Source organism: Leptonychotes weddellii, chromosome 11, assembly GCF_054177405.1.
Source record: "Leptonychotes weddellii isolate Sample4059 chromosome 11, ASM5417740v2, whole genome shotgun sequence".
Classification (NCBI taxonomy): Eukaryota; Metazoa; Chordata; class Mammalia; order Carnivora; family Phocidae; genus Leptonychotes; species Leptonychotes weddellii.
In genome coordinates, this window is record NC_138379.1 from 88,405,229 (window position 1) to 88,431,201 (window position 25,973).

General features: G+C 39.5%; 1 protein-coding gene and 1 long non-coding RNA gene across 2 annotated transcripts in view; one reads left to right on the plus strand and one right to left on the minus strand.

The window, feature by feature from the left end:
• The window catches only part of LOC145716325 (uncharacterized), a 123,506-nt gene extending 98,820 nt beyond the window's left edge, over positions 1–24,686 (minus strand). The window contains exon 1 of the long non-coding RNA XR_014138941.1: positions 24,371–24,686. This is a non-coding gene — a long non-coding RNA (uncharacterized LOC145716325). The remainder of the gene's footprint in view (positions 1–24,370) is intronic.
• A 662-nt stretch (positions 24,687–25,348) lies between these two features.
• The window catches only part of ARHGAP20 (Rho GTPase activating protein 20), a 124,184-nt gene continuing 123,559 nt past the window's right edge, over positions 25,349–25,973 (plus strand). The window contains exon 1 of the mRNA XM_081797366.1: positions 25,349–25,656. Coding sequence (XP_081653492.1) covers positions 25,552–25,656 — 105 coding nt within the window. The 5' untranslated portion in view covers positions 25,349–25,551. The remainder of the gene's footprint in view (positions 25,657–25,973) is intronic.

The following is a 25,973-nucleotide window of genomic DNA, read 5'->3' on the forward strand; positions in this document are numbered from 1 at the left end:
AAGCGGGGGAAATCGGAGGGGTGGACGAACCATGAGAGAAGATGGACTCTGAAAAACAAACTGAGGGTTCTAGAGGGGAGGGGGGTGGGAGGATGGGTTGGCCTGGTGGTGGGTGTTGAGGAGGGCACGTTCTGCATGGAGCACTGGGTGTTGTGCACGAACAGTGAATCATGGAACACTTCATCTAGAACTAATGATGTAATGTATGGGGATTAACATAAGAATAAAAAAAAAAAAAAGAAGAAACTGTATCCCAAAATTTTAAAGAGAGAACAACTTATATATATAAGTTGGTATATATATATAAATATATATATGTTTGGTATATATATATACCAAAAATAAGGTTCACTACTATGAAGGGATAGAATATGACTCTATAAATGAAAAATAAAAAAGATTTTTAAAAAAGGGATTGATAAGATGTTGGTTGAAAAAGGTAAAAAGAAAAATTCAAAAAAAAAAATTAAAACAATTAACTTTGAAAGACTAAAGAGTCATGGGGGAAAAGCCATGAATTCTATGTGCTATATTCCGCTAGTGCTGGAGTTCTCCCGTTCTCATTGATCGGTAAACTTGGTCTTGGCTGGCTATTCTTGCTGATCTTCTGGGGGAGGGGCCTGTTGCCATGGGTCCCAAATGTCTTTGCCGGAGGCCGAATTGCCCTGCCTTGCTGGGTCCAGGCTAAGTAATCTGCTTGGGTTTGCTCTCGGGAGCTTTTGTTCCCTGCAAGCTTTCGGTACAGCTTTAGAGGACGAGAGTGAAATTAGCAGCCTCTCAATCTCCACCCCAGAGGAGCCGAGAACTCGGGGCCCCATTCCTCAGTGCGCCCCCAGAGAAAAGCAGTCAATCACTCCCGTCTCCCGGTTTCCAGCCGCACTCCGTGCTCACCCGGCCTGTGACCAAGCGTTTCTATCTCTGGCACTCGACCCTGTGTGCAGTCTCCAAACCCAGCAGATCCCTGCAGTGCGCTCCTGTGCTGCTCCTCCCAGGGGAGGAAGGGGAGTCTCCCCGAATCTGCTGCTTGTTGGGTCCCTGCTGGAAGAGCAGTGGCCTGTGCTGCTGATCACAGTTTATGGCAACCCCGAGCTGAGAGCCCACTCCTCGGCTCCATCTCTACAGCCAGCTTCCCCATTCTGATACCTGGGAGCTCTGCCACACTCAGGCTCCCCTGGTCTTTCGTGACCCTGAGGGTCCTGAAACCACACTGTCCCAGTGAGGGTTCCACCCCCCGCTTAGCCACTGGAGTGACGTCCCTCAGCAGAGTGGACTTCTAAAAGTTCCGATTTTGTGCTCCATGGCTCTATCACTTGCCAGAAGCGGCCGACATCCCCCGCCATCTATCCTCCCGAATATCACCTCGGATTCACTTCTCCACACGTCCTACCTTCCAGAAAGTGGTCGCTTTTCTGTTCAGAGAGCTACTGCTATTCTTTTCTTCGATCTCCTGTTGAGTTTGTACATGTTCAGAATGGTTTGATCCCTATCTAGCTGAATTCCTGGGACCAGATGAAATTTAGGTCTCCTACTCCTTGGCCATCTCTAAGAGTCCAGGAGCTGGTTCTTTGAAAAGGTTAACAAAAATAATAAACCACTAGCCAGACTCATTTAAAAAAAAGGTGGGGGGAGAGTGACAGAGACAGAGAGACAGAGGACTCAAAATTACTAGGAAAAATAGGGGCGCCTGGGTGGCTCAGTTGTTAAGCGTCACCTTCGGCTCAGGTCATGATCCCAGGGTCCTGGGATTGAGCCCAATATCAGGCTCCCTGCTCAGCGGGAAGCCTGCTTATCTCTCTCCCACTCCCCCTGCTTGTGTTCCCTCTCTAACTGTGTCTCTCTCTTTTAAATAAATAAATACTAAAAAAAAAAAAAATTACTATGAAAAATAATAGCCAACACCACAGAAACACAAAGAATTGTAAGAGAATATTATGAAAACCTATAAGCTAACAAACTGGACTACCCAGAAGAAATGGATAAATTCTTAGGTACATATAACCTACCAAAACTGAAGCAGGAAGAAGTAGAAAACTTGAATAGACTTGATAACCAGAAAAGAAATGAAATCAGATCAAAAAACCCCCAACAAACAAAAGTCCAGGACCAGATGGTTTCATAGGTGAATTCTTCCAAACATTTAAAGAAGAGTTAATACCTATTTTTCTCAAACTGTTCCAAAAAATAGCAAAGGGGGAAAAATTTCCAAATTCATTCTATGAAGCCAGCATTACCCTGATACCAAAACCAGATAAAGACACTACTAAAAAAGAGAACTATAGGCCAATATCCCTGATGAGCATATATGGAAAAATCCTCAACAAAATACTAGCAAACTGAATCCAACAATACATTAAAAAAATCATCTACCACAATCAAATGGGATTTGTTTCTGAGTTGCAAGAGTGGTTCAATATTCACAAATCAATTGATGTGATACATCACATTAGTTAAGAGAAAAGATAAGAACAATATCATCAGTTCAATAGAGGCTAAAAAAGCATTTGACAAAGCACAACATCTATTCATGATAAAAATCCTCAACAAAGTAGGTTTAGAAGGAATATGCCTCAACATAATAAAGGCCATTTATGAAAAATCCATAGCTAACATCATCCTTAATGGGGAAAAACTGAGAGCTTTTCCCCTAAGGTCAGGAACAAGACAAGGACTCACTACTTTTATTCAACATAGTACTGGAAGTCCTAGCCATAGCAATCACACAACAAAAATAAATAAAAGGCATCCAAAAGAAGAAGTCAAAATTTCACTATTTGCAGATGACATGATACTCTATATAGAAAACCTGAAAGACTCCACCAAAAACTGTAGATCCAATAAATGAATTCAGTAAAGATGCAGGATACAAAATCAATGTACAGAAATCTGTTCCATTTGTATATACACCAATAATGAAGCAGCAGAAAGAAATTAAGAAAACATTTACAATTGCATCAAAAACAGTAAGATACCTAGGAATAAACCTAACCAAGGAGGTGAAAACCTGTACTCTGAAAACTATAATACACTGATGAAAGAAACTGAAGACAACACAAAGAAATGGAAAAACATTCCATGCTCATGGATTGAAAAAAGAAATATTGTTAAAATGTATATACTACCCAAAGCAATCTATACATTTAATGCAATCCCTATCAAAATGCCAGCAACACTTGGGCGCCTGGGTGGCTCAGTTGGTTAAGCGACTGCCTTCGGCTCAGGTCATGATCCTGGAGTCCCGGGATCAAGTCCCGCATCGGGCTCCCTGCTCAGCGGGGAGTCTGCTTCTCCCTCTGACCCTCCTCCCTCTCGTGCTCTCTGTCTCTCATTCTCTCTCTCTCAAATAAATAAATAAAATCTTTAAAAAAAAATTAAAAAAAAAAAATGCCAGCAACACTTTTCAAAGAACTAGAACAAACAAACTTAAAATTCGTACGGGACCATAAAGATCGTGAGTAGCCAAAGCAATCTTGGAAAAGAACAAAACTGGAAGTATCACTATCTGAGATTTCAAGTTATATTACAAAGCTGTAGTAATCAAAACAGTATGGTACTGGCACAGAAACAGACACATAGGTCAATGGAACAGAATAGAAAGCCAAGAAATAACACCACAATTATATGGTCAATTAATCTTCAACAAGGGAGGAAAGAATATGCAATGGGAAAAACATAGTCTCTTCAACAAATGGTGTTGAAAAAACTGGACAGCAACATGCAGAAAAATGAAACTGGACCAATTTCTTGCACCATACACAAAAATAAATTCAAAATGGATTAAGGACCCAAATGTGAGACATGAAACCATAAAAATACTAGAAGAGAGTACAGGCAATAATTTCTCTGACATCAGTTGTAGCAACATTTTTTTAGATATGTCTCCTGAGGCAAGGGAAACAAAAGCAAAAATAAACTATTGGGACTACATCAAAATGAAAAGCTTTTGCATAAAAAAGGATACAATTTAAAAAAAGACAACCTACAGAATGGGAGAAAAATATTTGCAAATGACATATCTGATAAAGGTAACCCCAAAATGCATAAAGAAATTATACAATTCAACACCAAAAAACCAAATGATCCAATTAAAAATGGGTACAAGACAAGAAAAGACATTTCTCCAAAGACATCTGGATGGCCAACAGACACATGAAAAGTGCTCAAAATCACTCATCATCAGGAAATGCAAATCAAAACCACAATGAGATATCACCTCACACCTGTCGCTGTGGAGCCTGCTTCAGATTCCCCCTCCTGCTCATGCTGTCTCTCTCTGAAATACATAAATAAGTCTTTAAAAAATGTTAAATCACTATATTGTACACCTGAAACTAATATAACACTGTATGTTAGCTATACTTACATTGAAAAAAAAAAAACCTAACATGTTCTAGGAAAAATTAAATAAGAACTAAATAAAGGTAAAGAAACAACATGTTCATGGATTAAAAGAATCGAGATTATTAAAAGATCAATTCTAGTCTCCTTAATTGATCTACAGGTCCAATGCAATCTGAATTAAAATGAAAGCATGGTTTATTTGTTTGTTTGTTAGAAAATTAAAAGCTAATTCTTAAATTTTGTGGAAATTCAAAAGACTTTTGAATAGTCAAAACAATCTCGAAAATGGGGCACCTGGGTGGCTCAGTTGCTTAGGCCTCCAAATCTTGGTTTCAGCTTGGGTCATGATCTCATGGATCATGGGACTGAGCCCTGTGTTGGGCTTCCCGCTCAGTGGGGAGTCTGCTTGAAAGTTCTCTCCTGCTGCCCCTCCCCCCACTTACATTCTCTCTCTCTCTCAAATAAATAAATAAATCTTTAAAAGAATACCCATCTTGAAAATAATCAACACTTATAGTCTTACAGTCCATAGAAGACTTTAAAACTTACTATAAAGACACAGTAGTCAAGATAGTGTTCTATTGGCATAAAGATAGAAAAACAGATCAATGTAACAAATTAAAGAATCCAGAAATAGGGCCACATATATATAATAATTGATTTTTAGCAAAAATATTAATAGTTTAAAATGGGGAAATCTTTCACACAATTGAATAACCATATATTTTAAAAAAACACCTCAATTCCTCTATCTTACACCATATACAGAATTAATTTGAGGGGTGTCTAGGTGTCTCAGTCAGGTAAGCGTCTGACTCGGTTTCAGCTCAGGTTATGATCTCATGGATCGTGAGATTAAGCCCTGTGATGGGTTCCACACTCAGTGGGGAGTCTGCATAAAGATTCTCTTTCTCTCTGCCCCACTTGTGCACGCACCTGCTCTCTCTCTCTCTCTCACTAAATAAGTAAATCTTTAGAAAAGAAACAATTAGAGATAGATCATACACCTAAATCTAAAAGCGAAAACTACAAAGCTTCCAGAAGAAAACATAGGACATTATTTTTGAAACTTGATGTAACCAGAGTTCTTAGGCAGAATGCAAAAGCACTAACTGTAACAAAACATTTTTTTAAAAAGTTCATGAAAATAGGAAACTTTTACTCTAAATAAACATCATTAGAAATTTGAAAATAAGCCATATACTTCAGTTGAGATATATGTATATGTGTGTGTGTGTGTGTGTGTTCATATGACTTTTATCCAGAACATGTAAAACTGGTACAAATCAATAATAAAAAGATAAACAACCCAAATTTAAAGCATGCAAAAGATTTGGTGTGATCGTTCATTTCATATGTCTACTTGACTGGGCCATGGGGTGCCCGAATATTTGGTCAGACATTATTCTGGATATTTCTGTAAAGGTGTTTTTGGATGAGAATAACATTGAAAGCTGTAGACTGACTAGAGCAAACTGCCCTTCCTAATGTGGGTGGACCTCCTTCAATCCCTACAGAAATCCCAAATGGAGATGGAGATTTTTACATGTTCTGGATACAAGTCAAGTTTTGACCTTTGGTGACTGACAGATAGCACCACTGAGAGAAAAGGGGGGGGTCTTCTTGAGATTCTCTCCCTCTGCCTCTTCCCCCAGTCACACTCTCTCATGCGTGTTCTTTCTCTCAAATAAATAAATAAATCTTAAAAAAAAAATAAAAATAAGTAAAGTGGGCTGGTCCTATTTGTACAACCTACCAGGTAAAGAGACTTATAAAATGAGTAAGACCACAGCTTCAATGGACTCATAAAAAAACATTTCTCTGAAGTCAAAGTAGAGTATCTTTATTTGGCAGAGGAAAAAAAATAGACTTTTCAAGAGCACAGAACTATTGGAGGCATTCAAACAGATCAGTCTATGTGAAAAACACTCTAATAAGACAGTTGGAGTGAGTCAGCCTATTCTGGTATGAATTACTATCCTCAGTCCATCCACAATTTGGGAAAAGTCTGTTTTTGAAATTTTATTATGCTGAGACCTTATCCTTATGCTTATACGCTCTTTTAGGATATTAAGCTATTTATCTGCGATCTCCTTCCTTAGGAAATGTGGCCACAGTAGTTACAAAAGGTATTCTAATCAATTTGCACAACGTACTGGAGAGGAGGTGTAAGAGCTTGGGTGTGTTTCTTCACCACAGGCTATTTCTAACTGATGCAGTTAAAGGCCTAATCTTTTTCTACCTCTCAGTCATAGGTAAGTCCTTCACATACTTCTTGGAGATTTGGTAAATCGTGTTTGTTTGCACACGATTTATCATTTTTTTCTTTTCCTTCCCTTCCTTTTTTTCTTCCTCCCTCCTTCCTCTTTATTTCTCTTTCCCTCTCTCTCTTTCTCCCTCCCCCTCTCTCCCCCCTTCTTTCCCAAACCATAGATCTGGATGTTTGAAGGTCAGTGAGTTGAGGATGACAGTTAATGTGATTGTGTGGGCCATGGAGACACTCACCTCCAATTCCATGTCTATGCCTGTATAAATGAGGCAAAAGGCAAATGTGTAAAAGAATCAGCCAATAAAATACTTACATTCAGAATTCCCCCCAATTTCTCTACTTATATTTCATTAGCATTTGGGAAGAGTGTTAATATTTTGTTAAGCTAAGCCCTGCTGCTGTTCTTGCCAAGATAACATACAAATGCAGAATCAGCTGTAATTTTATCTTGTCCCCTCTTGATAGCCCCCCTACAGAGCAACAGTATGCCTTTAGCAACACAGTCTGTGATACAGTGGAGATATCTTTACTTGTTCTTTTCTTTCTAGAAAGCATTATTCCCCCCCCACCCCATCCTTGGATCCAATGTAGGTGGTGCCTAATGATTCCTGCTAACCGAAAGTCGTAAACAACAGATCACTGCTCTAAGGCAGCCATCCCATATTCCTCAAAAAACGAATATGTTTCTCTCCCTTCCCTGCCACACAGTGTTCAAACAAGACTGTGATCACCTGACCTGATCGGGCTAGCCCTTAAGCAATGCCACATGCTTACAGCACATTTCTGCAAAATTTAATTGCCTAAAAACCCCATTAAACATTCATGTGCACTTTATTCCCTTCCATTCCTTGCTGATTACAAAAGCATTTCTGTGTGTCAACATAAGCATTCTCTTTTCTCATCACTCTCCTCTTCTGCTCCATTCTCGGAGTTAGGGCATCCTTCAGTAATTCAACATTGAAGGATTTTATCACGGGAACTCTGGAGACAGCTTTCAATGCCCTCATGATCAGCTCACACAGAAAAGAAAACTTCTCAAGTTTAATTTACAGGGGGGTGAATTCTTATTGTTTCACTCTTATTTGCATAGTCTCTGGTTTACAAGGCCTTTTTGTATGGCTTAGGAAAGATGAATGGAAGGAACATTTCTCCTCTCCCCACTTCTCTGTTCTCTCAGGAACATAGCCAGGGCCTGGCATAAGGCTCAGAGAGTCAGGAAACTCCAAAATTAACCTAAGGTTCTACTTTAGAGCAAAGGTTCAGGGAAATTCATGTCTGAATTAAACTGAAGAGAACAACAATTATTACTTCTGTAGTGCTTTACATTTTTCAACATGCTTTTAACCTACGTCTCATGGATGCCAAGCCAACAAACACTTGAGGTAAGTGTTAAATTTATCTGAACTGAAGTTCAGAGTTTGCTCATGTTTACACAGTTAGGAAGTGCAGCCAGGAAACAAACTTAGATCTCTCACTCCAAATGGAATTTCTCTGCTTAATTCCATGCCTAATGATTCTTAAAGAAAGTACCAGTAGCAAATTCATAAATTTAGGTAAGATTTTTTGTTATTTTTTTTAAATTGAGATATAATTGACATATAACATATTAGTTTCATATTATATAAGAATACAATATATGTGTATATTGCAAAATGGTCACCACAATAAGCATAGTTAATATCCATCACCATACATAGACAATTTTTTTTCTTGTGATGAGAACTGTCAGGACTGTCTTAGCAACTTTCAAATATACATTACAGTATTAACTATAGTCACCATACTGTATATTACATCCCCAGGATTTAATATTTTATAACTGGAAATTTGTACCTTTTGACCACTTTCACCCCTCTTAGGTGTTTCTTTAATTTCTATTTTTAAGAATAAATTGGTTTCTAGTTTAAATAAAATGCTAGTAGTCAATTATTGGTTGTTCACATTGTACATGAAAATGCCAGGAACATCTAGTGAGTGCAAAAAATAATGTAAATATGCTTGGGAAGATTAAAAAATATTTTTATGCACCAGCTACTTGTTCCTCCCTAGAATAAATATTGCAGGTCTTCTTGATTTTTTTGGAATAAAACAGCTTTTAGGATTCATACTTTAAATCAACTATAAAAGGTCCTTTCATATGGCCACTTCATAAATTGATTTTGTTAGCCCACCCTAGGTATGAAAGGAATGAAGTGTCAGATTCAAGGTTAATTGCTATTTAAGTGTTCCTTACCCAGAGACAGATATATTTGCAAAGCTATAATCCTAGAACAGTTGCCTCCCTGCATCAACCAGTCAACATTTACTATTCTAGGAAATCAGATCAATTTTACCATTAACCTAAAAATGGTACAGTTAGTGCACACACAAACTCTACTAGTATTACCAAACAAAATTAACACATTCTTAAACTAATTATAAATTACTTTTTGGCTCATTTGTGGTTTGGGATTATCTACATTTTGGATCTATTACTTGATAATGTAAAATTTACTATTCTGCTTAAAGAACTTGTTTTTTAAAAAAGTTTCATGTTTTTAAATTTTCAGAGGAGCATCTATGAATTTTTTTTTTCATCCACGATTCTGTGATTCTTACAGGGCATACATACCATTCCATCCAAGAAACTAAAAACTCAATTCAAAGCACGGTAGAAGTTTCTGTCCACAGCCTACTACCTCAGAGTGTGAGTTCATGACACAGTAGAATAAAATCAGGACATAAATTACGAACAGATATGTTGGTCTATAACACAAAAATAAAACCTATATTCATTGATTTGCTCATCCCTGAAGCAATTTGACACTCCTAAAAAAAAAAAAAAAAGAAGAAAAGAAAAAAAAAACAACAACAACAAAGAGACAAATAAGGAACTATCTGAACAGGCAGAGAAATCAGAGCTTATAGACTTGTTTTGGTTTTTTTGTTTTGTTTTGTTTTCCTCAGGAAAAATTTGTTTCCAGGCTAAGGAATTAAGTAGAACAATAGTACTGAGTTACATTGTGAGAATCTCACTGCTTTCTGCCCTTTTCCAATTTCTTTGGCTTCTGAAGCACATTTAGAACCATAAGCTCTGTACTCACCAAGTTCAGTTCTGATCTTGAATAAAAATTGCCAAGGGCATGTTTACTAGATCATAAAATCAGGGTAAGTGAAAGTTTTAGGAATTAAGACTTCTCTGTACAGTATGTTTTCCAAGAAAAGGTGAAGAGGGGATGACGACAGAGTCAGATGAAATCAGTAATTAAACCTACACACACACACACACACACGCACAATACTAAAGCTTGGCACTCTGGAAAGCCCATGATTGGTGGAATTATATAGGCCCGGATTGAATCCCAGCACTGTAATGTCTTTGGGAAAATTATTTCATCTTTTAATACTCAAGTTGTCTTTTTTTAATCTGAGGGGGAAAAAATCCACAGAATTATTATGAGGATTAAATGAGAGAATTAATATAAAGGCATTTGAAGTCATACTACTGGGATTAGATTCCTGGCTAACACAATGCTGGCAAGTGATTTAAAGTTGCAGAACCTCAGACTTCTCTTTTTTAAGACAGGAATCATAATAATGCCTCTCTCATAGGTTTATTGTTAAGACTAAATGAGATAATGTGTAAGGACTTAGTCCAGTGCCTTTACAGCAGAGTGTCAGTTTGGCTGGGTATAATTCTTGAGCCACTTTTCCTCTCAAAACTTTGTAGATATTAGTGTGTTTTCTTCTAGCTGTAGAAAAGCCTGGAGGCAGCCTCAACCCTTTTCCCCTTGTAGGTAATTTGCTTTTTTTTTTTTTTTTTAAGGTTTTATTTCTTTAGAGCAGTTTTAGGTTTACAGTAAAATTGAGAGGAAGGTACAGAGATTTTTCATATACTCTCTGCCCCGCAATATACATAGGCTCCCCCATTATCAATATCACTCACCAAAATAGTATTTTATTTTTTACCAACGATGAACCTACATTGACACATTATAATCACACAAAGTCCCAAGTGTGCCTAAGGGTTCACTCTTGATGTTGTAGATTCAGTGGGTTTGGACAAATGAATAATGACATATATCCATCTTTATAATATCATATGGGGTGTTTTCACTGCCGTAAAAATCCTCTATCATCTGCCTATTCATCTCCTCTCCCCCACCCCACTAGCAATCACTGATCTTTTTATTGTGTCCATGGTGTCCATAGTTCTGTATTTTCCAGAATATCATATAGTTGGATCATACAGTATGTACCTATCTCAGATTGGCTTTTCACTTAGTAATATGCACTTAAGTTCCTCCGTGTCTTTTCATGGCCTGATAGTTCATTACTTTTTAGTGCTGAATAATATTCCATTATCTGGTTGTGCCACAGTTTATTTATCCATTCAAGATATAGGATATCTTGGTTACTTTCAAGGTCTGGCAATTATGGATAAAGCTGCTGTAAATGTCAGCATGCAAGTTTTTATGTGGACATATGGTTTCAACTCCTTTAAGTAAATAATGAGGAGCACAATTACTGAATCCAATGGTAAGTATATTTAATTTTGTAAGAAAACACCAGACTATATTCCAAAGTGGCTATGCAATTTTGCATACCCACTCAGCAATGAATGAAAGTTTCTGTTGTTCCATATCCTTGTCAACAATTGGTGTTGTCAATATTCTGAATTTTGGCCATTCTAATAGGTGTGTTGTAGCATCTCATTGTTTTAATTTATATTTTCCTAATGACATATGATGTGAAGCACCCTTTCTTATGCTTATTTTCCATCTGTGTATCTTCTTCGGTAGGTGTCTTTAAGGTCACTGGCTCATTTTTTAATCAGTTTGTTTTCTTATTGTCGAATTTTAAGAGTTCTTTGTATATTTTGGATAATAGCCTTCTATCAGATGTGTCTTTTGCAAAAATTTTCTCCCAATCTGTGTATTCTCGTCTCATTCTCTTGATAGTGTTTTTTGCAGAGCCCAAGTTTTATATTTATCAATTTTTTTAAATGGATCATGTCCTTGGTGTTGTATCTAAAAAGGCATCATCATACCCAAAGTCATCCAGATTTTCTCCTATGTCATCTTACAGGAGTTTCATAGTTTTGAATTCCACATTTAGGTCTATAATCCATTTTGAGTTAATTTCTGTGAAGGATGTGAAGTCTGTATCTAGATTTTTTTTTTTTGTGAGGACCAGTAGGTGGGGGGATATGGATGTCCAATTGTTCCAATACCATTTGCTGAAGAAACTATCTTTGCTCCAGTATATTGCTTTTGCACTTTGATCAAAGATCAGTTGAATATATTCATGAGGTTCTATTTCTGGGCTCTGTATTCTGTTCCATTACTCTATTTGTATAATTTTTCACTAATATCACCCTGTCTTGATTACTGAATCTTTACAGTAAGTCTTGAAATCAGGTAGCATCAGTTCTCCAACTTTATTCTTCAATATTGTGTTGGGTATTCTGGATCTTTTGCCTCTCTGTATAAACTATAGAATAAGTTTATCAATATTCATAAAATAACTTGTTGGGATTTTGATTGGAATGAATCCAAAGATCAAGTTGGGGATAATTGATGCCTTGAAAATATTAAGTCTTCCTATCAATTAACATGGAATATCGCTTCATTTATTTAGTTCCCCTTTATTATCATTTATCAAAATTTTATAGTTTTCCTCATATGGATCTTATATATATTTTGATATACTTATACCTAAGTATTTCATTTTTTGGATGGTAACTGAAATATTATTCTGTTTCTAGTTTCAAATTCCACATGTTCACTGTTGGCACATAGGAAAGCAACTGACTTTTGTATATTAACTTTGTATTCTGCACCCTCGTTATAATCACTTTTTGAGGGCGCCTGGGTGGTTCAGTTGGTTGAGCGACTGCCTTCGGCTCAGGTCATGATCCTGGAGTCCCGGGATCGAGTCCCGCATTGGGCTCCCCGCTCAGTGGGGAGTCTGCTTCTCCCGCTGACCCTCTTCCCCTCTCATGCTCTTTCTCACTCTCTCTCTCAAATAAATAAAATCTTTAAAAAAATAAAAAAATAAAAATAACTTTTTGGGTCCAGGAGTTATTTGACTGATTTTTTTCAATGTCCTACATAGATGATTGTGCCATTTGAAAAAAAAAAGACAGTTTTATGTCTTTCTTCTAATTTGTATACCTTTATTTTTTTTGCTTTATTCCATTAGCAAAGACTTCCAGTATGATGTTGAAAAGGAGTGGTGAGAGGGATCATCCTTGTCTTTTACCTGATCATAGTGGGAACTTTGAGTTTCTCATCATTAAGTATGACGTTAGCTGTATATGTGTATGTGTGTGTGTGTGTGTGTGTGTGTGTGTATATATCCGACATACACATAACTGAATATATCACTACTATTATTGTTTTTAACAAACTGTTATCTGTTAGATCAGTTAAGAATAAGAAAAAAGTTTTTATTTTATCTTCACTTGTTCTCTTTGATGCTTTTCCTTTTTTATGTAGCTCCAAGTTTCTGATCTGCATTATATTTCTTCTTTCTAAAGAATTTCTCTTAACATTTCTTGCAAGGCAAATCTATTGGCAAGAAATTCCCTCAATTTTTGTTTGTCTAAGTTTTTATTTCTCCTTCACTTTTTAATAATAATTTGGCAGGGTGAAAAATTCTAGGTTGAAGTGTTTTTTTTTTCTCACAATACCTTAAATATTTCACTCCACTATCTTGTTAGCATGGTTTCTGAGAAGTTACATGCAATTATCTTTGCTCCTTTTTAGGTAAGGTGTGTTTTACCTCTGGCTTTTCACAATTTTTTCTTCATCTTTGATTTTCTATAATTTGAAAATGATACACTAATACACTTAGGTGTAGTTTGTTGGTATTTATCCTACTTGGTGTTCTTAAGCTTCCTGGATCTGTGGTTTCATGTCAGACATTAATATGGAGAAATTTTTAGTCATTATTGTTTCAAAATATATCTTCTGTTCCTTTCCCTTTTTCTTCTCCTTCCCACCGAGTATTCCAGTGGGTATTCTCATTATGTGTATGTTACACTTATATAGCTGTCCCATAGTCCTTAGAAACTACATTCTGTTTCAGCCTTTGTTCTCTTTCCTTTTTGGTTTTCAGGTATTCTGTTGATATATCCTCTAGCTCAGAGATTCTTTCTTTGGCCATGTCTAATCTACTAACGAGCCCATCAAAGACATCCTTCATTTCTGTTGCTGTTTATATATAGCATTTCTTTTTGGTTCTTTATTAGGATTTCCATCTTTCGGCTTACATTGCCCATCTATTCTTGCATGCTGTCTACTTTACCCAGTAGAGCCCTTAGTATATTACAGATAGCTCTTTTAAATCCCCAGTCTGAAAATTCCAATGTCCTTGCCATGTCTGGATTTGATACATACTCTGTCTCTTCAAATTGTGGAAGGGTTTTGTTTTGTTTTGTTTCCTTTTTGTTATGCCTTATAACTATCTTGATAGCTAGACATCCTGTAATGGGCAAAAGGAACTGCAGTAAGTAGGCCTTTAATAATGTGCTGGTGAAGGGGGGGAAATCGGAGGGGGAGATGAACCATGAGAGATGATGGACTCTGAAAAACAAACTGAGGGTTCTAGAGGGGAGGGGGGTGGGAGGATGGGTTAGCCTGGTGATGAGTATTAAAGAGGGCACGTTCTTCATGGAGCACTGGGTATTATACACAAACAATGAATCATGGAACACTACATCAAAAACTAATGATGTAATGTATGGTGATTAACATAACAATAAAAAATTTTTAAAAAATAATGTGCTGGTGAGGTGCTAGAGAGGGAAAACATTCTATAGTCCTATGATTAGGTCTGTGTTTTAGTGAGACTATGCTTCTGGACTGTGAACTTCACAAATGTTTCTCAGGTTTTTTTCTTCCCCTCTTAGGTGGGACAAGATGGCTAAGGAGGACTGGAATGAGGTATTTCCTTTCCAGGTCACTTAGGTTCTGATAATACACCAGATTAGGCTCTGGTTAACTAGTTTTCGCTGAAAGACAGGTGTTACTAAGAAAAACAGAATGCTCTGGTGTATTTCAAAATGGTTCCTTTTCTCCCTCTCTCAGCTGGAAGCCCCCAGGGATTTTTCTCTGATACTTAGTATCCTGGAAATCTTACACTGTTGTGGGACCCTCCACCCCACCCCACCATGTCTAGGTTCCCCTGCAGATTTTAACTTTCTGAGTTGTTCACATTGAGCCTCTAGCTATTCATCAATTACAGTCAAGTTTTCCTACCCTGACATGGCAGCAGCTTCTGCTTGAGTGTCTGCTTCAGTAATCCCTGGCTCCCTGTATTTCCCTGTCTCTCCAATCTTGTGTGCAGCACTTTGCCCTGTGTGTTCCCCTCCTATGGATCCAAGAAGAGTGCTTAATTTTTCAGTCTGTTCAGCTTTTTACTTGTTTTTAAGCTCTAGTGGTGACTTCCAACCTCCCTATAAGTGGAACTAGAAATTAGATATGTTGGTTTTCATGCCTGAATAAGTGAAGAAATCTTTCTTCACCCTTTCATTCATTCAACAAATACTTACTGGATACCTCTAATTTGCTCAGTAGTGTTCTAGGCACTAACAATATCGCAATGAACAAAACAAACTCCTGCCTTCATGGAACTTGCATTATAGTGGAACCTTGAAGTTTAATAGTTTAATAAGGATATATCCTCCTGCTAAGTGTTCTGTTTTTAATTTACCAAAAACACAGGATGTTCTTTTGATCTTAAAGTTAAGTTTTTGCATCTTTTTTACTTATTTGTTCTGTAATGACATTGATTTGGGTCCTCATTTATTTTAAGCTTGCAACCTCTCTTTTCATCTGTTATTTCATCTTTGAGCTCTTATTCATTGAATACTGGTTCTCATTAAGTTCTATAGAATGCAGCATTTATAAATTATTTTCTTTTCCTTTAGTTTATATTTTCATTTAGGTTGGATTCTATCTTTTGCATGCAATGCATGATTTCATGTTGTGCTATAGTATTTCTGCATCACTGCCACATCATTTTGTTTCATCTTGCCCATTCTCTGCTATCTCTTCTGAGGTTTTATTATATATTCTATACTAAGACTCTCTGCTTCTCTCTGCTTATAGTTGGCGTGGAGGGTGGTATACCATTCAACGGAGGAAGACCTTCAAGTTTTAGATTATTTCTTGAATTTAGCTCTGAAGTCCTCCCTTCCATAAGAGAGAGGCAGGTTCATTGTTCATTTTTCATTATCACCAGTTTCTTTCTAGCAGCAGTTCCTACTAATCACTGATCAGAAGGAAAAGACAAAAATAATAATACTTACTCATTATGTTTCTTTCTAGAATTAGTGACATTAGCAAGAATTGTATTTGGCCAATTCAGAAGTTTGCCCTCTAGGATTTGGAGTGAGGTAAGGAACATGACATCACTACTCTTCTTTACTACTCTCTGGAATCTTTTTCACCCCCTCAATAACCATGTTTTGGAATGTTTTTCTTAGGTCAATGTTTGGTTTTTTTTTTAAAGATTTTATTTATTTATTTGACAGGGAGAGACATAGTGAGAGAGGGAACACAAGCAAGGGGACTGGTAGAGGGAGAAGCAGGCTTCCCATGGAGCAGGGAACCCAATATGGGGCTCGATCCCAGGACCTGGGATCATGACCTGAGCCGAAGGCAGACACTTAACGACTGAGCCACCCAGGCACCCCAGGTCAATGTTTTTAACCTTAGACACAGGTATGGAGCTTTAAAAAAATTGTACATTTAGGCTGCACCCCAGACCAATTTAATCAGAATTTCTGGAGAAGAAGCCCAAATATTATTTTTACAAGTTCCCAAGGTGGTTTCAATGCCTGAGACCTAACCTTGAGAACTGCAGGCTTAGGTATGTTCCTTTCCTTCTTTGTGGCAGTAAGTGATTTTTTTTTTTTTAAAGATTTTATTTATTTGACAGAGAGAGACACAGTGAGAGAGGGAACACAAGCAGGGACAAAGGGAGAGGGAGAACAGGCTTCCCACGGAGCAGGGAGCCCGATGCGGGGCTCGATCCCAGGACCCTGGGATCATGACCTGAGCTGAAGGCAGACGCTTAACAACTGAGCCACCCAGGCGCCCCACAGTAAGTGATTTTTAAAAACTCTTTTTGCTCATTTTATGGATATGCACTTCCAGAGAAATTTTATGGTAAAATTTTATGGTATGGTAAAATTTTCATCTGACATCTTCCTAATCACTTCTTAACAGAAAATTGAGAAGTTCTCAATAACTATCTGCTAGTTGCTTATATGTCTTTTTCATATGTACGATACAGTCCTCTGAAATCCACTTCTGACTTTCTCTCACTCAATACACACCTATCTATCATAGGAAAAAACAACAACTTCCCATTTCACTCATGTAACAATCCTCATTTTGAATAAAAATAATAGTATAGGTGCTATAGTTATATTCAGTATTAGGAAAATCATAAATTCACGTATTCAACATCTGTGGAATCAAAAGTCATGGTTCTTCTCTTCAACACCTTGAACGTGTGTGTGTGTGTGTGTGTCTGCACATACAAGTGTATGTTGGGAAAAGAGAAATGAAAGGGCCTTAAGAGATGCATACATTAAACATGTGGGTAGGAAAAGAGGATCCAGTGAAGGTGACTTAGAGAATTCAGAGAAATAGAGAAACTAGAATATAAATTTTTGAAGATTAGAAATAGAAAGCATGTCTAAATTGTTCATTTTGTATCTTTATATATTTGTAAAACTAATGAATGAATGCAATACAAGTGTCATGGCTGCCAAGAGAAGAGTGGCAGGACATACGCTACAAAGTGTCATCTTTGATTATAGAAGCTATTGCATTTGCTCACTGGGAAATCATGAAAGGGATCTCATATTTGCAAAAAGGGAAGGCAATGAAAAAGCAGAGGCAGTTTATATGCATTCCTTTTTCCAAAAGTTGGCAAGAAGGAAAAAAAGAAAGCATGTGTGGGGGGCAGTAGTGATAATTCAAGAAGGAAGCATGATGGAGAAGGTTTTATTTCAATGTTGTAAGGATGTGAGCACATTGTATGCCCAGAGAAAGAAACAATAGAGAGGAAGTGACTTAAAGGGAAATATACCCCATTCTCCCGTCTCCACTGCATTAAAGTTCATTGCATACCCCAGCAATGTTCTTATAGGACTGTATTAGCATGTTAAACATATAGACATATAGAGGCAGAAAAAGATCAAGCAAAGATTAAGCAGGGTTTGGCTGGTTTTTTTTTTTTTTTTACTACAGAATTTATCAAAGATTTACTATACCACATTTTATAATGTACATTATCACATTAGTGTCATTTCCCATGGAACCATGAATATGGAACCCCTCCTTTAAAAAAAAAAAAAAGTATCCTATACAGAGAAAGGGGAACCCTCCTACACTGCTGGTGGGAATGCAAGCTGGTGCAGCCACTCTGGAAAACAGTATGGAAGTTCCTCAAAAAGTTGAAAATAGAGCTACCCTACAACCCAACAATTGCACTAGTATTTACCCCAAAGATACAAATGTACTGATCTGAAGGGGCACCTGCACCCCAATGTTTATAGCAGCAATGTTCACAATAGCCGAACTATGGAAAGAGCCTAAGTGTCCATCAACAAATGAATGGATAAAAAAGATGTGGTGGGGCGCTTGGGTGGCTCAGTCGTTGGGCGTCTGCCTTCAGCTCAGGTCGATCGAGCCCCGCATTGGGCTCCCTGCTTGGCGGGGGGCCTGCTTCTCCCTCTTCCACTCTCCCTGCTTGTGTTCCCTCTCTCGTTGTGTCTCTGTCAAGTAAATAAAATCTTTAAAAAAAAAAAAGATGTGGTGTATACACACACACACACACACACACACACACACACACAATGGAATATTATGCAGCCATCAAAAAAATGAAATCTTGCCATTTGCAATGACATGGATAGAACCAGAGGGTATTATGCCAAGCTAAATAAGTCAATCAGAGAAAGACAATTATCACATGATCTCATGGATATGAGGAATTTGAGAAACAAGACAGAGGATCATAGAAGGGAGGGAAAAATGAAACAAGATGAAACCAGAGAGGGAGACAAACCATAAGAGACTCTTAATCTCAGGAACAAACTGAGGGTTGCTGGAGTGGAGGGGGTGGGAGGGAGGGGGTGGCTGGGTGATGGACATTGGGGAGGGTATGTACTATGATGAGTGCTGTGAATTGTGTAAGACTGAAGAATCACAGACCCGTACCCCTGAAACAAATAATACATTATATGTTAATTAAAAAAAAAAAGTATCCTAATGGACTAGCGTTGCATATAACATACTTTGGAAAATATGCTTTAAAGTAAAAATTCTTTTAGAATTTCTATATCTAATTTCTTTTCAGTTGGCATAAGCACTATTAAAAAATAAACTTTTGGTTTTGTTGTTTTAATTCAAGTATAGTGTTATATTAGTTTCACGTGTACAATATAATGATTCAGTAATTCTATACATTACTCAGTGCTCATCGTGATAAGTGTACTCTCAATCCCCTTCACTTATTTCACCCATTCCCCCACCAACCTCCCCTCTCGCAGCCATCAGTTTTTTCTCTATATTTGAGAGTCTGGGGGTTCTTGTCTCTTTTTTTCTTTGCTCATTTGCTTTGTTTCTTAAACTCCACATATGAGTGAAATCATATGGCATATATCTTTATCTGACTTATTTTGCTTAGCATTATACTCTCTAGATCTATCCTTGTTGCTGCCAAAGTCAAGACTTCATTATTTTTTATGGCTGAATAATATTCCACTGCATATATATTCTACATCTTCTTTATTCATTCATCTATTGATGGACACTTAAGTTGTTGCCATAATTTGGCTATTCTAAATAATGCTGCAATAAACATATTTTTGTTTTATTACTATACCATCTTCTGTTATTTCCCATTGCAAATATGCAACAATTGATTTTCATTTATAATTTAAATAGGATTTAAGGGAAAGGATTTAAGTTTCATACTTTTGAGAACCAGAACTGGACTGGAATGCTGTTGCACTACTTATTAGCTGAGCAATCTTGCACAACTTACTGAACCTAGTCATGTACTGAGCTCCCTAATCTCTACTATATCAGCACAGATAATGGGCTGATTTCCACAAATGCCTAGGGAGGGTTATAAACATGTGGACAGAGCTAAAAACATGCAGTCAGTTGAAATGTCTAGGAAAAACAAAGAGAAAAAAGAAACCTAAAGTCCTTTGTGGGGAGAGGTGTCACAGATTCTGCTGACCCTTAAAGAATGGGCAAGAACATAAGGCATGTGATAGACAACAAATGATAATCAGTTAATTAATTTAATCTGGCTCACAGAGCAACCTAAACTTTGATGAAAAACAGACATTTCTCCTTTTTGCTGTTTCTTATTAAAATATCAAGTTGCTTTGTAAAATATACTTTAAAAATAACTAAGCTAAGCCTCTGACCAGCAAGCAAGCTTACCCTGGACTAAGTGGAAGGGCTTAGGGGCATATCTAGTTTTATCTCACATGAAATGAATGGGACACAATTTAGGATGTTCTTCAGTCAAAAGGAACAAAAATAAGACCATACCATCAGTTGTAGTGGTTAAGAGTGTGAGTTTTGGGTGTCCTGGGTTTGATTCTGGCTCTTCGACTCATAGCCATATGAACTCTGATAAGTACTTTAATATCTCTGAGCTCTTCACTTATGTAGTGGGCATAAAAATACACAACATTAGGGTTGTTTCAAAGATTATGAGAGTGTGTAAAGTGCTTAAGTTAGTGTTTTGACTACCAAATCCTTTTCTCCATATCCTTCAAAGTTAACTCTCAATAAGTGATAGATATTACTATTATAATACTGTGACATCATAAGCATATGGCCTTTGAACTCAATCAGATCTGGGCTCAAATCCTGACTCCACCACTTTTTGATTAATGACCTAGGAAAGTTGCTTAACTTCTCTGAGCCTCATCTTCTTATTCATTTATTTATTTATTTTTAAACTTTCTTTTTAACTTTTTTTTTTTTTTTGAGAGAGAGAGAGAGGAGGGGCAGAAAGAGAGAATCTTAAGCAGGCTCCACATCCAGTGTAGAGTCCGATGCGGGGCTCGATCTCATGACCCTGAGATCAAGACCTGAGTCAAAATCAAGAGTTGGATACTTAAACGAGTGAGCCACCCAGGTGCCCCTCATCTTCATATTTAAAATGAGTATAATGATACAAATGTCTTTGGTGATGGTAGAGGTTAAATGAGATAATGCATGTAATGTATATCCAACACATGGCAGGCATTCAACAGATGCCAGTCATTTTTACCACTTTCCCTAGAGGATATCTAAATTTTTACCATAGAATCCAAGGTCCTTCATAGTCTGGCCAAACTCTTTTTCCAGCCTCAGCTCTTAACATCTTCCTTCTATACTCCCCTTCTTCCTTTCTTCCTCCTCTGCTTTTCCTAACTCCTCTGTCTCCCACTTCATAAACTTCTAGTCTTAGAACTGGGATTCTGTTCTTTAAGGAAATAGCCCCTTTGGGCTTCTAACCAAAGGATGAGAAAGAAAGCCCCCATGTCTGATCTTAATAATTAAGTCAAAACCTCTCATATCAAGGCTTATATTCACCTTGGGGAGGGCTTGATCTCTTACAACAATAAGACACTATCAACTTTTTCTCTTCCTGAAAAATTCTATTAATGTAAAACACACACACACACACACACTTGGTATTTGTCATTCTTCTCTGGCCTCATTAGCTCTCTTGCCAGTATTTCATCTTCCACTACCTCAGGTGTTAGTAGTTGCCCAGCACTAGAGACAGTGGTGATTGTGACAACCATGAGCATTAAACGTAATAACACACAGCTACAACTCAGTTTTATCTGTTGTTGCCTTGGAGAAATGTAGCCCAGATTTCTACATGAAATATCTTGATTTTTAAGGTGGCAACAAGTTTGAAAAAGAAAAAAGCATATATGTTGAAAAACACGCCTGAATTCACTCTGTGGCCCATTAGTTCGCAATCTCTGCTCTAGAATATTCAGACAGCACTGCCAGTGATTTTTATGTGCATTTTGGGGCTTACAAGGATGACACTTGTGGACTCAACTTGACTATATTTCAAGCGCCTGGCACAGTGTCTGGTACACAGCAGACACACAATAAATATATATTGGATGAATGAGTTGTGCAGACATCCCCTTTCATAGTTAAATTTATTCACTGTCACTCAATCTAATGGTTGGCCAAACATTTTGGTTTCATTCTTAGACTAGTTCCTGTTAAAGGTCTGCTATTGGTGTTTCCCAGCTGTTAAACTATGCTATTCTTAGTACTTTGCTTTACAGTTTGTTTCAAAATATTCTGGATGCATCCTGCTTGTGTCAGACATGGTCATCACACTCCTTCAGTTGCCTTGTCATCACTATTGTTTTCTGGCATCACACTTTCTACACGGTAACATCGCCAGCGCAGAGAAAATGCTTTTACCGTCTAAGGAATGATAGGACTAGTCCACGATTACTTCTCCCACATCAGAGCATCTTCCTTAAACTGTATAATGAAAATGGTTATTATTTTTTTAAGATTTTATTTATTTGTCAGAGAGAGAGCACAAGCAGGGGAAGTAGCATGCAGAAGGAGAAGCAGGCTCCCCCCTGAGCAGGGAGCCCAATGCGGGACTCGATCCCAGGACCCTGAGATCATGACCTGAGCCGAAGGCAGATGCTTAACCAACGGAGCCACCCAGGCGCCCTGAAAATGGTTATTTTTACTACTTCACTCATTCATTCAAAGCTAGGTCACTGAAAAAAAGAATCCTTGAGAGTGTAACTCTGTGCTTGGCACAAAAAAAGAGAAGACAAAACACGACCTTTAATTTCAAGGAGCTTACAGTCAAGTAAAATAGCTGGTAACAGCCTAGTGTACTGTGTGCTGTAAGGAGAGGAAAGCACACAGGAGAGGCAGTATGGACACGAGAGGGGAAGAGCACTGATTCTGGAGCACACTCCCAGGTTCCAAGTTTGGCTTCACTGCTGACCAGCTGTTTGAACAAGTCATTTAACATCCTTGTGACTTGGGTTTTCCCATCTGTAAAATGGGGTGTAAGGGAATATAGCTCACAGATTAAGATTTAAGTGAATTAAAATGGGTAAAATGCTTAGACTAATACCTAGTATAAAGTAACTCAATAAATGTTACGTTACTACTACAGAAGGTGCACTTAACCTTGTGTGTGTGGTTGGTGTGTGGAGGTAGCTAGGTAAAGAGAAAGTCAGAAAAATTTTCCTGAGGTAATTATAGATATAAGCCTTGAAGATTTCTTTCCTCAACAAATATTTATCAGATGTTTGCTATGCGCCAGGCCCTAGATGAATACATGTAAAACAACAGGGCTTGGAACATAGAGAAGTAAAACTTCCTAGACAACAAGAGCAGCAATTCAAAGCCATGAAGATGTGAGAGGTCCAGGCGTTCTTGGAAGTGCACACAGTTCCCTGTGAGGGAGAACAGGGCTAGAGTTAAGTAGAGCAGGAGATAACACAAAGAAGTGGGAGTGAGGTGTCAAATTGTAGACAGCCTTGTATATCACACTGTAGCATTTGATATTTATTCCATAGACATAGGAGCCAAGGAAGGGTTTAAGTTGGGGAGTGACTGTATCTTATTCGTGTTCTTTACATTACTCTCATGATAATATTAATCTGAGCAAACAGCAATGTTCTTTAGGAAGGGAGACCTCCCTCAAAACTCCTTATAGGAGACGGGTGGGATGGTCTTTTATGCAAATCAAAACTAATGGAATTTGAAATAAAAGCACTTACAAATTCTAAAGTGAAAGTGAGTTTTCCACATGTGATTGGAGTACGAGGTATTATCTCAAAAAGAAACACCTGATAACACAGGTGTTTCTGATAAAACCCCTAATACGTAAAATAACAACTCAGGCCTGGCCCTTCTGGATCGATCTCATATCCTTTTTGTGTCTCACTCATTCATTTAATCAACAAACATTTATTGTGCCAGACACTGCTCTAGGCACCTGAGATGCAAGAGTAAACAATAACAAAAAGATTTCTGATCGCTGGAAGAGAGATAATAAACATTAAAGATAAGTTAATTACATGAAATATTAAAAGGAAATAAGTATTATCGAAATTTAAAAAATGAAGCAGAGTAAGGAAAACTGGGATTGTCCATTCATGATAGGAAGCATCATAGCATGAGTTCAGAACGGAATGAAAGGAACTGCAAAGCTGTCTGCAGTGTAAAATCCATGATAAACTATAGTGGGTGTGAAGTCCTGTCACTACACAGGGGTCTAAGCTGCAGAAAGAGCCACTTCTGAAAAATTGTGTCTGTGCACATATACATACATATATATTAGAATGATTTATACACATATATGTATTATATAAATCAAGATTCTTTACAGCCTATGTAAGTCTGCTTTGAACAATGTGATGTGGACAAGGCTTAAAATGGGCTGGAACATTTTCCCCATTATTTCCACAATAAACAATGCCAGCGTTGGGGGGGGGGGGGTGTGTAAATGTGTGTGTGTTTTGGATAGCATCTCCTGCTTGGAACAGAGCCGGCCAGAGCCCTATTCTTCTACAACCCATCCTGATAACAGCCCAACCCTACAGGAACCTCAATTAAAAAAAAAAAAATCACAAAAACAAACAAACCTCCTTCAACAACATGGTATCACGGAGTGGTGTCCTTCATCGCTAATCCACCCTTTATGTAGTCCTTACTCCAAGGGAATAATGCCACCTACCGAATCATCCGCACCAGTCAGTCGGTCCTGCAAAGTGCAGCAACACTCAGCTCGACCGGGGTTGGCTCCAAATCCCCTCCCTCCGATTATTCTCTGGCCTTAAAAAAATTTGCCACTATTTGGGCTGTCAGGAAGTTATGCTCTCGGCACAGATATCTGATAAACACTTCCACATATTGTAGCCTTCTCAATGGCTAAGCCAAATTTCAGAGTCCTCTCTCGCCTGCATTTTCCTTAATTGCGCTTTGACGTTTGGAATGCCCATGTCTTTGCAGCCGCAGACAGCGGAAACCGCTGGTGCAAATTGTGCAGGGGCTGCTGACCCGCGGCTGCAGAAGCCAACGAGGCTACCTGAACATGCTAACGTTCGGGGTTGCTCAAGAGGTTAGGAGATGCTGGGGGCTTCCCAATGTGCACAGCCCAGCACCCCGCGACGCGCAGCTCCAACCCGAGGCCACGGGAGGGGGAGCTTGGGGCCTGGGGGGTGGGGTGGGAGTCCGGGTTGGGGTCGGGGGGGGAACCCCTCTGCAGTCCACTGAAAGCGAGGCAGGAATCACCGCAGGTCCTCGGTTTGCGCTGAGGTGGCCGCGACTGCGCCGCCGCACGCGCTGCCGCGTCGCCGTCCCCCGCGGGCGCAGCGCGGGCAGGGATGGGGTCGGGTGCGCGTGGGCTGGGCGGCGGGAGAGGCGCGCGTCCGTGCCCTAGAGGCCCCCGTTCGTGACACGGGCCGGTGTGCTCCTGCGGGCTGGGCGTGCCCGGAGTTGCGGGCTGGCAAGGTCAGTCGGTCGCCTGTACCCTAGCAGATCTCTGCAAGCAGAGAAAGACGCCTGGCTCCTCGCGCCGCAGTCCGAGGCAGCCGCTGGGAGCGCCGCGGCCGGAGGCCGGCGGCCGGGGGCGGGTCCCGGCGCGGGGCGCCCGGCGCGGAGGGGGCGGGCCCGAGGCGGGGCGGGCCGCGGCGCGGACGGGCGGTCGCAGCCGCAATCGCCTGCAGCCCGCGGTGCCGAGCACAGCCTCCGTGCATGGCCCCGACGGGAGGAGCGCCGCCCGCACCCGGAGCCCGGCTCCCTGCCTGAGCGCGGCAGCCGCCTCGGGCCCGCGCGTCCTCGCCCCTCCGGCCGCCGTCCCGCGGACATGACCGCGTAGCCTCCTCCTGGGTTGGTATTTGCGGTAAAGTCTTCTTCATGGAAGCGATGTCCCCCCAGCAGGAGACTCTAGGGGGGCAGCCGGGGCGCTCCTCTTCCCTGACAGGCGTGTCTCGGATCGCGGGAGGCCCCGGCACCAAGAAGGTGAGGACGTTGAGCGGCGCCCTGCGCCCGCCGCCACCCCACTCCCAGCGCACGCTCTCCGGGCTGCCACCGCCGCGCACCAGCCGGCCGCCTCGGGAATTTAACGCTCGAGGCTCGCGGCCCGCTGCGTGAGTCTCGGGACGTTCCTGCCTTCCCCGCCCTCACGGCGCCGCGGTCTCCCAAGTCACCCCGAAACCCCCGGGCTTCGCGCCTAGAGTCGTAATCGCTCTCGGAGCGGCCCCCAAGCTGCCTCCCCGTCTCCATCCGCCGCAGGACCGGCGACCGGGCTCCTCCTTCAGTCGGGGCGGGCGGGCACT